Genomic DNA, 17,395 nt, shown 5'->3' on the forward strand with positions numbered 1-17,395 from the left:
TGAGGTCACAAGAACTTGGGTTTGAGTGTATATCACATTAACAATTAAGGCCACTGAGACATGAGAACTAGTTGAAGGGAGCAGGGATATGTGAAAAACAACAACACTCCATTTCAATTAGCCTTTCAATATACTTTAGTTGAGATCCCTGCATTGCAGGGGTTTCGACTAGAAGACTCTACAATTCTATGATTCTATGAGGAACCTCAAAATTTGCCTCAAAACTTCACTTTAGCTGCAATTTGGTGTTGATGTGAAATATTTCATTAGATGTATAAATATGGCCACCACCCAAAAAAATTATTTGGATGCTCTTTACACAAGCAGGATTCTCCAAAATCACCTTGATATTTTTTCTTTAATATAGATTAGGGTTACCTGTATACCCAGCAGCTCTTCCTAGCTGGAATAATTTATAAAGTAAATGAGCTCTTTATACATTAGTAGCAATGGCAAGCCATCTCTATGTTCATTCAGACTGAACTGGGCCAAAATAACTCTTCAGTTTTGTCCAGCTCTGTGGTCCACAGACAGGAACAAAAGAGCTGGCATTCAACACTGCAGAATCTTGTTCTGAGTTGGGAGGATCATAAAATAATTGAATTGTATAGTTGAGGACTACAAAATGTAAGGACAAATAGTAGGTCATGCTAGAAAGAATTATTTGAAATTTAAAAGAGTGCTGTTAATCACGTCTCCCTTTCCCTTCAAATTATGTTTTATATGTGAAACATATTTTAGTGGCTAAGTAATTCCACCAATTGTCAGCACTATTCACCTCACCCAGATGAAGAACACTAGTCCCCACTAAAGACAACAAACTAGAACAAGGAATGAGTTTAGCTCACACTGTCTTAACATTGCAGTAAGATACAAATAATTTAGGAATAGGGTGAATAATAAAAGCCTTCATTTATTTTTGACTAGTTTTTATACATTTCCAGAATGGTTTCTTTGTGACTGTTTAATGATAAGTTGCAACTATTACTGTGGCACCTTCGGCTGCACTGTGGTAGGTCAATGTTGTTATAATCCTCATCTTGCAGAGGGCTAAAAGGGAGAGGCCTGTCAAAGGGCACCTTTTCAGTTGCTGGCTGACTGACACAGGAGTTCATGAGTTGCAGTTCAATCTCTTGGCCATTCTGACTCTTGCCTCATGGCTGGTACAGTTCCCCACAAATCACTGGTCTGCTCTCCTGAGTAAGACTCCAGTCCTCCTTCCGTGTCCTGCCAGCTCCTGACACCCTACCATCACCCTGCTAAAATAAAAAAATTCCTTCCAGTAGCACCTTAAAGACCAACTAAGTTAGTTCTTGGTATGAGCTTTCGTGTGCATGCACACTTCTTCAGATACAGTGTGTATCTGAAGAAGTGTGCATGCACACGAAAGCTCATACCAAGAACTAACTTAGTTGGTCTTTAAGGTGCTACTGGAAGGAATTTTTTTATTTTGACTATGGCAGACCAACACGGCTACCTATCTGTAACCATCACCCTGATAGTCTTTCAAAAATGCAATCATAGGTAAGCTGTGCCACATGTGTGGTGACTTCCTACACAGATGTGGCAATCAGCACCATGCTATCCCAAACTGCACAACAGAGGGGTTTTGATGGGATGGTGACAATTTCTGGAGCAATGTAGAGAATCATTTGACATGACATGCCATGTGGGGCAATCTTCATGCAGCTGTGCTTTCATGGGACTATTATGCTGCTAATAACACATGTGAATTTGGACATTCAAGCTTTTCCAGTAATGTTGCTAACAATTTAACTGATGTCAATTACTTTGACTGAAGTATTCTATGGATAAGATGGGATAAGCTCCACCCGGCCATTCTATTTCCTGGAGTGCCTTAGCACCTTAGCCAAGCTAACATATGGCTCACACAATCAATTATCAGAGAGTGGGCCTACTGGTGAACCTAGCAATATCCCAAAAGTGGATACACATATAGCATCCCTCCAGACATGTGAGCAGTCCTGACCATTCCATAGTATGCAATTCACATGGAGAAACAGAAGGTTCAGTCTAGCAAAGTTGAGCGCCTTTAAATCCTACTTATTCTAATGGGAGAATACTCCAACTGAAATGTCATTCTTCTAACCGATTGTTGTTAGTTGACCTTAAGTCTTACTTGCAGTCATCATGTTCAAGGGGTTTTCTAATGGTCCATGTGAATGTATACACAGTGTGGGAGGCAACTATATGTGGTATGAACAGATCTTACTATGAAGAGATCTCACATCTGTAATAACAAGTTTTAGAAAAAAACTAATGAAACACAGTCAATAAATCTGAGTGGTACACGTTGCTCTTTTGCTCCAGCAGGGGCATCTGTTAACAGAAGATGAGGGGTGACAATTTTTGCAAGTTTGTCCTCCTTCCTGCAGTCCCTCACCCCACCTCAACACACACTCTGTTCTGGTGGGCCCCAACCACCCAGAGCAAATTTTCAGGGGAGACTGTGGAAGGCGGAATTGGAAGTAAATGCTTCCCTTTCTGTTCCATTAGTGGACACCTGCACTGGATATACAACCCCATCTTTAGAAAGATAGTAAGACAGTAAGAAAGGTGAGGCCCTGTGATTATTGCTTTTTCTGGGCTTTTTCTGGGTTTTATCATCTTTGCACTGATAATGCCAGTTCAAAAGGCTGAAGAACCTCCATCTGAGGTTCAGAAAAACTGTGGATGGGGTTGAGGAAAAATCCCTTGAGCTAGATGGACCATTGATCTACTCTGAACAGGGCAATTCATTTTTCCACTTCGTAGGTACTCATTTCCAGACTTACTGAAGCTGTTTCATGCCTAAGGTTACATGTATGAAAAGATTTGCTTCATGATAATTGGAGCCTAACTACTCAAGAGTGCTCCAGTTGAAGAGAACTAGATCTTCAGACTGTCAAAAAAGGCAGGGTGATTTCAGTCACAGAAAGTAACCTGGGCATTCATAGCAGTCAAAACTAATTCCTGCACTAGAAATATATACTTCAAGCCATTTAGAATATAACCCTATGGTCCCTGAGAAAGCATTTTAGAAGCCACTAGATCCATTAGATCTCATTTTCACTACTCTAGAGATCTCATGTTGGAAGCTGTGGGAAGATCAACTATCAATCCTGCTTCAATGTCAGAGCTCTAATATCAAATATAGTGAAAAGAAGACATTCTGGGGAGGGTGTTGCCTTCCTGTTCTCTCAACAAGCTCACAAAGTGGGGAGGGAGCAAACTATGCCAGTCCTGGAGCTGGAGTACTCCTTGCCAATGTTTCCTATGGGGGGGGCGGAACCTTAACAAAAAATTAGGAGGGAGAACAATTGGGAAATATCGTTCTTCAACTTTCGGTTCCTTCACCTGTACCTTTGGATTGCTCTGTAAACATGCGGAATGACAATGGGGTCAGCCTTTCCTGAATAATTATAGAATATGAATCACCTCTTATCAGTTTTGTTTGTTTCCATAGGCTTGGAGTTCTTCAGTCCACCATCTTATTGTGGATCTTCTCATATGTTTACCCATCCTTGATGAAAAATGGAAATACTGTGGCCTTGATCCAGAGAAACACAAGTGGAAATGAGGATGGCCTAGCCCTAGAGTGAATTTTCAGCACCTCAGAAGGCTCCACTTGAGCACTTGGGGACCCTCTTGAATGAGGGGTGTTGTGATGTGAGGGGCTGGGGTGGAAGGGGGAGACACTGAAAGTTGGGTGAAAACACCTTCCATGAGCAGGAAGGTGCCTGCCCATCCATCCTTTCTCCACAGCAACGTAGCCCACCTCATTTATAAGAATCCTCCAACCCTCAGGAGAGAGGGCTGCCAGGAGAAGGGAGGTGTGGGGAAGTCATTTGAGGTCAGTTCCACTTCCACTGACACTTCTCCACTGACACAATCATTCTAGGTTAACCTGCAAAATTGATTGTTTCTTTTCTGGTGTTCTTCATTAATACTAGATACAGGTCAGTCAAAGTGCTTAACTGCTGGTTATACTCCTTTGCAGCATGAAAGCCACAACACGTTTTCCAAAGGAGGTAGATGGACTTGTACATATCTCTAAGGAGTCTCATATTTTGGAACCAAAACAAGTTAAAAGCTGACACTGAAGGTAACATGCTAGTTCTAATTATATCTAATACACCTCTTATTCCCACCCACCTGACAATGATAACACAGAAATTGGATATTTATTGACTAGCATGCCACATCTTTTCCCAATATCAATTAGACATCAAATTAATGCATGATTTTTAAAGTACTATATGTATTTCTATATCTAGATGTACATACACAATGAAATAAGGAATCAATGAATTAATATGTATTGGTCTTACCTTAAATTCCTCCAAGATTTTGTAGCTTTTCCCATGGTATTCACAAAAGTTCCTCACTTCTTTGCATTCTGGGCAGCATCCATTGTGTTCTACTTTAGTACACTTTGGGTGGATTTTGGGGCATTCTGGTTGGTCACAAACAGGTCCATCCTCAGTACAGACACATGGACAGTTGGAATGCCCTGGAAAAAACCGCTCTCCCAGTTTGTATACAAAACCACTGTCATCCACACAACCTTTCCCTCGATAGTCATCAAATATCAGATTATTATCATTATTTGAGATTTGATCACCTTCATCAGCAGGGTAGTCTTCATGGTTGAAGGCAGCTGGAGTGACCAAACTAGGAATTAGCAACAGAAATATGCAGGCTTCATGAATATGAAGAGCCATCCCCCTCCTCAACTTCTGTATATGGTCCTAATATCAGATATACACAGATGCTTCCATGGAGAGGCCAGAGTGGTGGGCTGAAAACAAATATTTTAAATAGGTACAATTTGAAACATATATAGCTATATAGCAGCTGACAAACATTAACTGATTAGAAATCCTGTCTTTTTAAGAACAATGGGGTCAAATCATTAGGTCATGTATGTAATACTAGCATAATCAACTGGAATTATGTGTACATAATTTGGATAATTCTCAAGCTATATTGGCTCTGTCTAATGCCAGGAATTGGTTGTTCATCTAACTTCATCTGGATAGCACGCACAATGTGTACCTCAATATAAACATTCTCCTGGTTAAATTAAACAACGTTCACACAACAGAATGAAATTGGATAAAGCAGTGTATTGCTAAATCTCAATGGATGATGAGCTATATGCCTTCAACTTGTCTCCAGATAACGCACCCATCATTCTAACTAGAAAACTAAAAGGGAATGCTAATCCAAAATGGATTGGACAATATGCCTATTAGCCAAGCAAGTTAAGAATTGATACTTCTTGACGTTAGTCAGACTTCTATGTGACAAACACATCAGTCACATCTTGAGTATTTCCCATGGTGTTTGCATAAATACAAGCAATTTGTTGTTTACATCTAGGTGGCATCCACATTTGTTTACTCACTGGTGCAGAGATTTTTTTTTAATTGTTAAGAGGATGAATTACAGGTGAATGAGACTTTAATGGAATTCAGTCTAGAGACCATAATCGTTTCTACTGGGATCACAACTCAGCAGTGCCTTCAACCCACCTCAATTGGTTAATTAAAACAAAGATGTAAATATGCCAGGTGTTTTTATGGGAAGCAAGAGGTTAAAGAGAGAATGATTCTGAAATGTAATTACATTTAGACTTCGAATGAGAATAAAATGGTGTACCAATTCTACTACTGAGTATAATGAAAAACGTTTGGTTGTGGTACTTATCTGACAGAAATCAAAATGTGTATTTCTATATGTCTTTTCTATATGAACTGATTCATAATGGCTTCTTTTTCTTAGCCAGTAGCCTCCCGTGTGCCTTACAGGGGCTCAACGTCACTGTAGACCTCATATATATGAGTCCTGGTGGACCCTGAGTGGCTGTGTTCATACTTGGATTTGCTAACTGATTATCTTATTTTACATTTCCCCTTGCCTTATCTTAGGGCATCTAATATCCCCCCCCTTAGTCTTAGGGCATCTAATATCATATCAAAATATACAAGGAGCATGTACAAGGAGAAACCTACTAGGCACACTTAATGATTTCAATAGGCCATGTCAACTTAGTATCTCATACACCGCCATATACACACAGATAATCCACAGAATTCAGAAAGGAAGGCATGTACACAGATTGCCTGGTTTCAAAACGAAGGGGAGTCCTGCCTTTCCCTCACACTCTACTTCTATTTTGCTGCTTTACTATTGGCTGTGCTCACTCTGACAGACTTACTCCTGTAACACTCTTCTTGCCCAAGAGCAAGAGAAGAAAAGGGTGGGAAGGAGGGTTTTTATGAAATTGGAGAGAAAACAGAAATTCTATAAATTCTAATTTTATAATAAAAATCTTCTATGGCAAGAGTTATTTCAATTAATTGGATGTGTGGCATGGAGTTAAAATCAAAACAATCTTCTTACCTCTTTTGAATCTCTTGCTGTCTGGGGCCAACTTAACAGTGGTCTATATCTACTGACATAGACATGCTAATAGTGATAGGATATGTAATTTTTATATTGACATGTACACAATGAATGTGTATCATTTATATGCACATCTGTATATGCATCTATATACTCCAGGTTCTTTTAAAAATAAAATGCTGCCAAGCAAGAATGACTCAGGGAAAAAGCAAGCCTTGCATCTTGCAGAACAAACTAGATGATCCTGTTGACAAAGCAGTTTATTCAGTGCTGAGAGAAAGCAAAGAAGGGGATTGGGTGTTTCACATGTCTGCTCAGAATGTTTCATTACTTGAAGTTCAAGATATGCTTTTACCACAAGAGTACATCCTACAGCAGTGGCAAGAGCATTTGGCTCTGTTTTATTTGTGTTGCGGAACTGTTTAGTCTGCCTTTCGGATTCAACCAGAGAGACACTTACATGCTACAGGTAGGCTCCAGTGAGCCCATGCTTAAAGCTGTGGAAACTTTAGAAAACAAGCAAATTGCAAAAAAACTGATTTATAGTGGGGACAACAGAGAACAACCTATTGAATAAAATCAAGCATTATGAATAAAAAGAAAACAAATTTCACAAAGGATTAACATTGTTAACAATACTTTCCTACAGCATTTGGCCATTGTGGGTATTTTATTAGAACTTCATTAGCCTGTGTTTTTATAGAGAGAGGAGGGATGGAAAAGAATCAAAATCTATTCTGTTGTTTAAAAATTCAACATGAAAATAAGCTCTGGAAAGCTATCATTTATTCTCTTTTATTATTTCTGATTTTAGGGGATTTTAAATTCTCGAAAAGTCTACATTTTATTTCATTGTAAAATGTCTACTTACCTATTCCAAGTGAAAGCTGGAAAGGGTTACAGGCCACCATAGATTAAAATTTCAGCAAGTCCTCTTAATTACACTTCCAAGAAAGAATCATGGAAAATCCCTTTCCCCAATGCCTCCCATTTCACACAGGAAACCCGGCAGATACACCAAGAGACTGAAGCTTTAACCCTGTGTTCAGAATTCAAATCAACAACCATGAGGGGGTCCAGAGGTGAGGCTGCTTGGTATAAAGCTACACTCCAAAATTATGGTCATTGTTGCTAGATTGTTCTTTTATCTCCTTATATCCTTGGTTGCAATCTTCAGTTCTACCCCCCCACCAAAAAAGACCCCCACCAGATCACTCCGCTCTGTATATCTGCTAAAAAGCAGGCAAGGGTGGAGAATGTGCTACGCTTCCAATTCCAGAAACAGCAACAGCAACAGCATGCTGGAGCTTAGAGCCAATCCAGACCGAAATGCAGTCAGCAGCACCATCGTGTCAGTGTGGCTTTCCAGAGGCTCTCCCCAAAACAAATGATAGGGGATGTGTGGGTTTCAAGCACGGCGGCAACTTTTGGCAAGATTCAGCACTGAACAGCAGCACCTTCGGAGCACATTCTGCCGAGCCGATTCTGGGGTCCTTCAGCACCACGGACAGCAGCCGGCGATTCGCATTTTGCATCCTGCAGGCGGCGGAACGTGCCGCTCCTCTGGGCGAAGGAAAGAAATCCTACGCTTCTACTGAGTGGGTCCACGTTCACTCTGGGAAGCTTTCCCTAGACGGAAGGTATTTTCTAAATTACCCATAAATATACTTTTGCATTTGACAACTCCCTTCCAAAGAAACAAAACAGAAACCCTGCCGATTTCAAAACGGTAGAATCAGACGAGACTGCAGGGCTACGTTCCAGGAAGTGGCAGTCGGTAGATTGAGGCTCTCTGCAGTTACTGAATGATGAGGCAAGGGTATCTGCCAAGGCATTGGTCTGAAACTTGCACATTCTTGTTTTGCTGTCAGTCAGAATTACTACTTTAAAAAATACATTTGTCTGTCTCTGTGTGTGTGTGTAGATCTGTATTGAACTCTAAAGAGTAGATGAATTTAGAGGTTAGAACAAGTTAAATATAGCACCACTGCCAGAAAAGTATATTTTCTCTTCTGCCTTGTGCTGTAGTACCTTGGTGGTGGTGGTGGGGATAATTTCCCCTGCAATTCATCTCCTCTGTCATTAGGCGTCATTGTAAAGCTATTTCTCGAGGAAAATGCCAAATGATAGCTTCCTTTCATGCATTCTTTATTGCCAAATAAACAGGCATGATTGCAAAAAGATTGTGCGTGTACATATATATATATATAAAATTAAACTAAGATATGAAAACTTTGCTTTATTTCAGATAATGAAAATACAGTTTAAGCCACCGGCACTGCTAGGAGAATTACTGTGAGATTTAATAAAATAGTGGACAAGTGTCTCAGTTCCAAATGCGAACGGTACCATCAGAGCCACCCGAGACCAGATGTTCTGCCTTGTGATCAAAAACGATGCTCTGAACTTCATCTTCATGGCCCAACAAGCTGGACAGTTGACCTGATTTGAGTTCTAAGGTCTTAACAGTTCCATCGTTGCTTGCGAGAGCTATAATACGACCTATAACATAGAGCAAGGAGATCAGAGGTCCAGAAGACAAGAGTAAAGAAGCAACTTTGGCAGCTCCGTGCCTGAGGCTGTAGACTCTCACGTTCAATTTATCCATTTTCTGCACATAACTGAGACTCAGATAAGCAAGCACTTTTAGCACAAAGTACATAAAATCAATGTTTAAAAGAGATTAGATCTGAGAGTGATTAAATAAACCTGAGGATTTCACACTGCCATTCAAGTAAACAAAACTGTGGGGACCATTGTTTAATATAAGGCTAAAATGCCTTTAGTCCAGTCATTCATATTCTGAAATCAGGAAGCAAAATTATGAATTAAAACATGAAATAAATCTGTAAATTAAATATGCAAATCAATAAAATGATTTTTTAAAACAAACCTTAAGTTTTTTGCATAATATTTTTACCATAGTTATATACACAGGAAGACACCCGAAGACACCAAAACCTGCATTCCTGTACCCGTGAAAATCTACGAAAGCAAATATATATATATATATATATATATATATATATATATATATATATATATAATTTAGATTGTAAGGGGCCATAAATGTTTAGCAATGAGAGCATGAACATTTGCTATGCATTGAAGTCAAAAACTGCCCCCCAAACTGAAGACAGCTACTTATCCAGCAAACCCTTGGAAGCAGAGGGTGCCCAGTATGTACACAAAGAGGTCCATTTCCTGCAATACACCTCCTTGCAATGGAGTCAAAAACTAAGAGCTTCCAACTTGATTTGAAGGAAGTGGGGGAGCCCTCTTGAATGCTTACTCTGTAATCTAGGTAAAAATATGGACCAGAGAGAATAGACATTTCAATGGCTCTAAAATGCAACTAGCTATTGAAAACATAAATTATATCAGATGCTGAGTAAGAATCATTTATCTGTAACCCAGAGAGAGAGAGAGAGAGAGAGAGAGAGAGAGAGAGAGAGAGATTGTGAATGTGGAGGACAGAAAAGGGTGTCAAAGAGGGCTGGGGAGAATATCTAGAAGCAGCAGAGATCTACATTTTCCAAAAACTGGCAAGGACTGGAACTTCCAACTCCATCCAACTCCATTACAAACCTAAAGGCCTGATTGAGGCAAAGGCTGTACATACACACTGCCCTCTGTTGCCCTCTATTGCCAGTAACTCAGTGTTCCAGCATGAAAGTTTGGGTGGCTAAAGGGAAGTGCATGTTTTATTGGTAGCATTCCTTCAGGCAAGCAGAGGTTCCCACAGCAGGAACCTGTGACAGCCTCAAGGTCAAGAGTTGGGAGGGATAACTCAGATCCTTTTGACCCTGGACACATGATGGAATCCATGGAAAGAGACCCTGAAGAGGTCCATGGCTGCCATGAGGGGCTGCCCCAACATGTCATCAACCCAACGCATGTGACAGGCTACACCTTGGACCTTGTTTCCCAACTGGGCAGGAAGAGGGTGATCTGAATATTGACTGCGGCCCCTTCCTATTGTGATTTAGGCTGCCTCTGAAGACGGTTTGGAAACCTCAGCTGGTGCAGAATTCAATGGCCAGGATGCTCACTGGGTCAAAACAGTTTGAGCATATAATGCCAATCCTGGCCTGGCCTGGCACTGGCTGACAATTAGTTTCGAGGCCCAATTTAAAGTTCTGGTTTTAGGCTACAAAGCCTAAAACAGCTCAGGACTGCAATACCTCAAGGACCACTTCTTCCCATATCCTGGACCCTGTAGTCATCACCTGAGGCCCTTCTTTGTGTGCCCCTCTCTCTGTGAGAAGTCCAGAGGATGGCAACACAAGGACGGGCCTTTTCTACAGTGGCTCCCGGCTTGCGAGATGCCCTCCCCGGGGAGGCTTGCCTAGTGCCTTCACTACGTATCTTTAGGCACCAAGTAAAAACATTCCTCTTCTCCCAGGCCTTTGGGGGATTGAACAATCTATGGCATTTTAAACTGTTTGGGGTGTGTGGGGGTGTTATTGTTATTGTTTGTTACTATGGTATGTGTTTTTGTTTTTATATTGTAAACCTCCCCAGGATCTTCAGGTGAAGGGCAGTATAGAAGTTTAATAAATTGTTATCAATATTATAATGAATCTGAATAACTCTTCCAATATGCCTTCAGCTTCCTGAGGGTCTTTCTACTTGCTAAAGTTACTTGGAGCTACTGAGAAGGGTCCAGTGCTGCTCTTCTAAAGCTCTGGCAATGTAGCGCTATCATCCCATGTTCCTTACTCACCCGGCTAGGCTTCATGAGGAACTTAGAAGTGGGATTGCAAATGCTCCCACTTCTCTATGTCATATCACTGCCCTCTACCATGAAGTATAGGCTACCACTCATAGGTTAGGACACTGTGACACTGTCCAAGGATATTAGAATCCAAATTGTTAGTACTATACCAGAATCACAAACAGGAAACCATTTTTTTAAAAAAGGAGGAGGAGAAGAAGAAGCTGGCTAAATATCAGGAAAACCTTTCTGACAGAAAGAGCTGTTTGACAGTGGAACAGACTCACTTGGGAGGTGGTGGACTCTTCTTCCTTGGAGGTTTGTAAGCAGAGGTGGGAGGGCCACCTGTCATGGATGCTTTAGCTGAGATTCCTGCATTGCAGGGGTTGGACTAGATGACCCTTGGGTCCCTTCCAACTCTACAATTCTTTGATTCTATTATTCTACGCCAATATGCTATTGTAGAGAGATCACTTAACAGCTAAAGTTAAGCTTGGATCTGGTATGTTATATATTTGAATTACTCTCTAAACGTACCTGAGAAACTCCTAATAAATTAAATGTAATAATCATGAGCTTCACGTACAATCAAAAATCAATAAATTCATTTCAAAGCAGATGTGGTCCTTCCAAGAAAGACATCACTGCAATTCAAGTAATGATTACAAGCTCTTTTGGGGTAAAGCAGAAAGTTCAAAATACACTCAGGGTGATTATAAGCCCTTTGTGTGTTCTGCTATATGGTTTAAAAAATTACCCAAAGATGAAGAATTTGTTTTTTCCAGGTCAAAGGCTGACTTGAAGAAACAACTCCACCCCCATTGTTCAGCCTGGACACTGAGGTCCAGCACCGAGGGCCTTCTGGCGGTTCCCTCACTGTGTGAAGTGAAGTTACAGGGAACAAGGCAGAGGGCCTTCTTGGTGGTGGAATGCCTTCCCTTTGGAGTGCCCTCCCATAATAAAATTATTGTTGCTGTTGTTATTGCTGCTGCTGCTGCCGTTATCCCTTCTCCTTAATACATAAATAGTCCCAGAAGCCAATAGTAACTTGCCATTCTGAGGATAGGTGCACATGCACATATAATAAATCTTGATCTGATTGAAGCAGTGGGATTTAACATTGCAACTATCTCACTTCATAGTTTCAATGAGACTCACTGTGCCAATGCATTTTCTCTTATACTCCTTTTAAAACCTGCTCTATCCCCCCATGCCTCACGGTGCATTTTCACATGCCTTCCTGCATGACTTCTTAATGCTAAATGGGTGTCCAGCAGATGCTTCTAATGACCAACTTATCTTTTTAACCTTATTTCTTGCATCTTTGCAACAGCTCTGTGAAGTTGGGTACCAACTACTTTCAATGGGTTCTACTCTATTGCTTTCAATGAGACTTTGCCATGGCTAACGTCAGTAGAAGAATTTGAGGTTATGAATGATTACATTGATCCAAGACTTTTATGTGAATTTTAGACAGAAGCTTCAATTGGCAATGAGCTAATCTAGCTGAGGGTGCAGCCCCAATCCCCTTTGCACCAGGTTGGTGAGTTCTCCTTCACCCAACCCTGCCAGGCTCCCCTGTAGGGTGATGCCAGCATCAGCCTGCTGGCATGGAGCTCCCCTTCCACCCACTGAATGTGCAGACAGGCAAGATCCCTGTCTGGTGGAGACTAGTAGAAATCCCAAAATGGTGCACTGCAGAGGTGGAGAGGGGCTGAGATGGCCCTCTGTGCAGTCACGTGATGGCACTGGGTCCAAACTGGCACAGGGCACTGAGCACCAGATACAGCCCTGCCTCATTTCCATCCTGGCCAAGATGAGCAGCAGGGCTATGGGTAAGGCAATAGGACAACTACTGTGTTAAACCATGCCAGGCACTGGCCAGGGTTTAGACTGCATCCTTAAATGCACTTAAGTCCCATTGAAATGTGTGGGACTTAGATCATGAACCACTGAGTTCAATGGAACCTAAACTCAACTAACTTAATCTTGATCCAACCCAATGTCTGTTCCCTTTCTTGAGATGTCTCCTGTTTTCCTCTGCTTGGAATTCTGTTAGTGATGGTTTACAGAATTTGCAAAAAATGAAGCAGAAAACAGAATAATTAATTCTGCTATAGGATATGCTGTACTAAATTCTAGTTACACAACTCAGAGAATGGAGAAAGGAATTAAACAAGTAAACAGAACGAGGATGAGGATGGAGTAAACAAGCAAGTATGGAGGGGCTGAGGAAAATTTGCTTTAGATTTTCAATTTGCTAGAGGAGAAAGAGCAGGCTTAACTTTACAAGTTATTTAAGCACATTTCTGCACACTCCACACTTAGAGGAGGGACACTGATATAAGTACAAGAGAAACCAGTCTAAGCATGATAAATATGCCCTAATTTGCACACATTTATAACTACTGGGCTACTTCATCTAAAACAAAGCCTGACACAGCAAAGATCTCTACGATGGATTAGGGTGTCCAAAGGAGCAGATGTGAATATCTATTATAAGCTCTTTTCTAGTAAGGCTTTGCTGACAGAAGTATTACGTATGGATTTCACTTGCAGCCAGGCTCCATGGGCAATCACTGAGAGGGGGAAAAATGCCACCCCACCGTGTGTCCTAAAAATACTATGTCTGGTAGAGGGCTAATACCCTTTCAGCTTTTCAAACCAGTAAAATGTATTTTATATTTTATTTTTCTTAGTAGGCTGCTGGAAGCTGCATTTTACCTTGAGGAACAACAATAAACAAAAATGGATATTTTGAAACACTATATATTTAATTAAAACTTCAATTGCCTTCTAGAGGATTAGAATATATTCTTATACTCCAACAGACTAAGCTCTACATTTCCTACTGCATGAAGTTATTGGTTTAGAATGTGGATTGCTCTGCACTTGGAATCTCAGTGTTTTTAAAGGACAATGGGAACGATACACCCAAAGTTAAACACCTGTCAGTTCAACCAATTTCACTGGAAGGCATGAAGCCCTCTGAAATAGATGGGACCTCATAATGTATAACTTGGTTTTATAGATAGACAATCTGTGCTCAGAAATGAAGGCACACCTAGATTGGTTCTTTTAATTGAAATAAGCGAGAAAGCTGAGAATTGTAGCTATGAGAAATATTAAGCATACTGGGTCATATCCCACACTGCTGTTCTGCTAGCTAGCGCAGCAGACTTCTGTGTGCGCAATGGAACTTGCCCATCCTCTCTTCTCCCCTGCAGCTCCCCCCTCTCAAAACCTGCTCCGGACTGGAGCGGATTCTGAGGGAGAAGAGGAGAGGATAGGAAGTCTCATTGCATGAAAGAAACACTGTAAGTGCAATGTCAGAAACAACCTAAAGTCCCCAGCAAAGCCACTATTAATGTATGCTTAATTTTGTAGAGTTGGAAGTACTGGAAAGATGGAAAGAAATTGTATTTAAAACCTATTTTATCTGTAAGGTGATCTCGTGCTAGTCAGTGGGAAATCCATCAAGCAGAAGTGGATACAAAAGAGTAGTTTGTGCTTCTTCTGAAGCTAACAGGTTACCAAAGAACTCAGATCAAATTGATAACACTTGTGCAGATATAATGAATCAACTTTCTGTAATTGATAATACATTGACATAGCTGAATCTCACATATTTATGTGCTATACACAGCATTTTTACCCATAATATTCCGTGTTTGAGTCATTCTTCTGCCTATGCATTATATGGGCTGAACACACATCTTTGGAAAGCCATTCAAGGCAGGGAGCATCACTCATGCCTCATAACTACCTCAATCAAAATTTGGGGAGCCTGTCAAAGAAGTGAGTGTTCAAGGCATCACTCTGTTTACGTTGCTGATTCGGTCTTCCTTTTCCTCACGAAGGCCACCCAAACACCACACCAACTCCCACCCATGGTTCCCTTTTCCCATCACACCTTTACAAAAAAAATTAAACACCACCCCCTCAATTCTACAGCTATTGAAATATCAAACTAATAACACCAAAACACATTTGTATAAAATTCTTTTGCACAATTAACTTTGAAGAACTTGATATTTCAATATTCAGCATCCTTGGCATACAATATTTGAAAGCTGCTTTGAATTTCATTTTTGGAAGGGGGGAGACTAATAAATAAAGAAATAAAAATGAGGAGAGTTTTACAGGTGTGAGTAGCATTATCATGTGGCAATTAATTAATTACTTAATGAATGTCAAAAGGCAACTGTTAGTTCTGACCAAGTGTCTGTCTTGTCCAGCATCCCATTTCCAACTGTCATCACCGAGATGCTTCCACAATCCTCATAAGGAGATATGAAATCAGCAGGCTTCCTGTTTTTATTTGCCCCCAGGTACACTTCCCCTGAACATGGAGCTTTCACTTTTTAGCTATGTGGCTAACACCCAATGAAAAAATGAACATCCATGAATTTGTCTAATCTTTTCCAAGACAGCAGTCATTGTCACATCTCTGTGTTAATTATACAATGTGTGAAGAAGTTCTTTCTTTCTTTCTTTCTTTCTTTCTTTCTTTCTTTCTTTCTTTCTTCTACTGCTCATCGATTTCTTCCCTTCAACCCTTCTTTCCAGTCACTATCTCTATACCAGCCTTCTGCAACTGGATGACACTCCTCCTCCAATGGGACCAAATCTCCCAGAATCCCTGTCCTTTGGCCACCCAGACTGCAGTTTATGGGAGTTGTATCCCAAAGCATTTGCTGGGCACCAGGTTGGACAAGGCTGCCATGTACCGTTCATGATTTTATAAACCTCAATCAGGTTGCCAATTAATCATTTGCTTCTGTGCTAAAAAATCCCAAACATTTTAGCATTTCCTGGAAACCTCCTCTAGCCCTCTAATCATGAAGGTTGCCCCTTTCTACACGACAACACAATATTCCTCAATTAAAGCAAATCACAGAACTGTATTATAAGAAATTAGGAACTAAGTAGCAGCAAGTACATTCAGCGAAAGATTTTGTTGCCTCCGTGTGTGTGTGTGTGTGTGTGTGTGTGTGTCTGCACTGACAGGGAACAGCTCTCCTCACACGCATTCAGTTCTAGCCAACTTACAATGCTTTGCAATTGTTGGCTGAATAAAGCAAGTAACATATTTCCTCAGCAGCAGGAAAGCGAATATGTAAGACAAGAGAATGGAAATGAAAGGACTCAAAATGGGAATGTCTCTTTTCCATTACCCTTTATGTCAACACTGATCTACTTGCTCTGAAGAATTTGCTCATTATAATGTAAATTCACTCCATCCTTTCCTCCAAAAAGAGATTTTCTTGTTGAGGGGAGTGAGAACAAATTGGGATTTCACTGCTGATTAAAAACGTTTTCAAATTATAATGTATGAGTCTAAAACAGGGCTAGGCAACCTAAGGCCCGTGGGCCGGATGCGGCCCAATCGCCTTCTCAATCCAGCCTGCGGACGGTCCAGGAATCAGCGTGTTTTTACATGAGTAGAATATATCCTTTTATTTAAAATGCATCTCTGGGGTATTTGTGGGGCATAGGAATTCATTCATTTCCACTCCCCCACCACCCCAAAGATAGTCCAGCCCACCACATGGTCTGAGAGATGGTGGACCGGCCCATGGGTGAAAAAAGTTGCTGACCCCTGATCTAAAATATGCTTTTGTGTGTGTAAGTAAGTAAGTAAGTAAGTAAAATACATAGAGAAGGGTAAAGGATCTATAACTTGCATGTATATTTTATAGGGCTGATTCATTATACCAGAGGTTTTCAACCTTTTTGAGTCCATGGCTCCCTTGACCAACTACATTCTTTCTGCTGCACCCCTGTGGGGCTCAGGAGCCCAGTTATGTCACCCCTTGCCTGCAGAGCTGGCAGCTTCTCACCCTTTTTCGAACACCCTCCCTTGTGGAGTGTGCCCTCAGCCTCCTCTGGAGTCCTCTTGACAGCTGCTGCTGCTGCCCCTGGTCTCTGAGCTGCCCCCCTATCCCAAAGAGACGTGCCTCCTCACACGTCTCCACAGGGGCTTGGCACTTGTCTGTCCATTCCCAACAGCAAGGACTGGTGGACTAGCTGGCTGGGCTCCCTTGCCTGCTTGCTTGCTTACTCTGAGGTCGCTTCAGCTCCTGGCAACCAGCACCCAGAAGCACCATTTACCTGGGGAGCTTGTAGCCAGGGCTGCTGCAACAAACAGCTGTGCAAGCCTTTGGGAGGCAGAGATGCAAGAGGGCATCAGAGGACGGAGAGAAGGAAAGAGGGACAGAGACCAGTGTTGCCAGCACCCCAGGGTGCCACAGCACACTGGCTGAA

The 17,395-nt window shown here is 41.3% G+C and overlaps 2 protein-coding genes across 7 annotated transcripts in view; both read right to left on the reverse strand.

Annotated features, from left to right (window-relative positions):
* Positions 1-8,548, reverse strand: part of VWC2L (von Willebrand factor C domain containing 2 like) — a 120,497-nt gene extending 111,949 nt beyond the window's left edge. For 2 of the 5 annotated variants that reach the window (XM_082228281.1, XM_082228283.1), the window contains exons 1-2: positions 7,283-8,548; positions 4,332-4,801 (exon numbers count right to left, since the gene is read on the reverse strand). In XM_082228281.1, coding sequence (XP_082084407.1) covers positions 4,332-4,724 — 393 coding nt within the window. In that variant the 5' untranslated portion in view covers positions 4,725-4,801; positions 7,283-8,548. The remainder of the gene's footprint in view (positions 1-4,331; positions 4,802-7,282) is intronic. The other 3 variants (XM_082228285.1, XM_082228284.1, XM_082228282.1) reach the window with 2 other exon arrangements.
* Positions 8,549-8,630: 82 nt separating this feature from the next.
* SPAG16 (sperm associated antigen 16) overlaps positions 8,631-17,395 on the reverse strand; it is a 448,643-nt gene continuing 439,878 nt past the window's right edge. For both annotated transcript variants that reach the window (XM_082228123.1, XM_082228122.1), the window contains one exon: positions 8,631-8,913. In XM_082228123.1, the coding sequence (XP_082084249.1) occupies positions 8,738-8,913 (176 nt within the window). In that variant the 3' untranslated portion in view covers positions 8,631-8,737. The remainder of the gene's footprint in view (positions 8,914-17,395) is intronic.

Source organism: Podarcis vaucheri, assembly GCF_965113315.1.
Source record: "Podarcis vaucheri genome assembly, chromosome: 1".
Lineage (NCBI taxonomy): Eukaryota > Metazoa > Chordata > Lepidosauria > Squamata > Lacertidae > Podarcis > Podarcis vaucheri.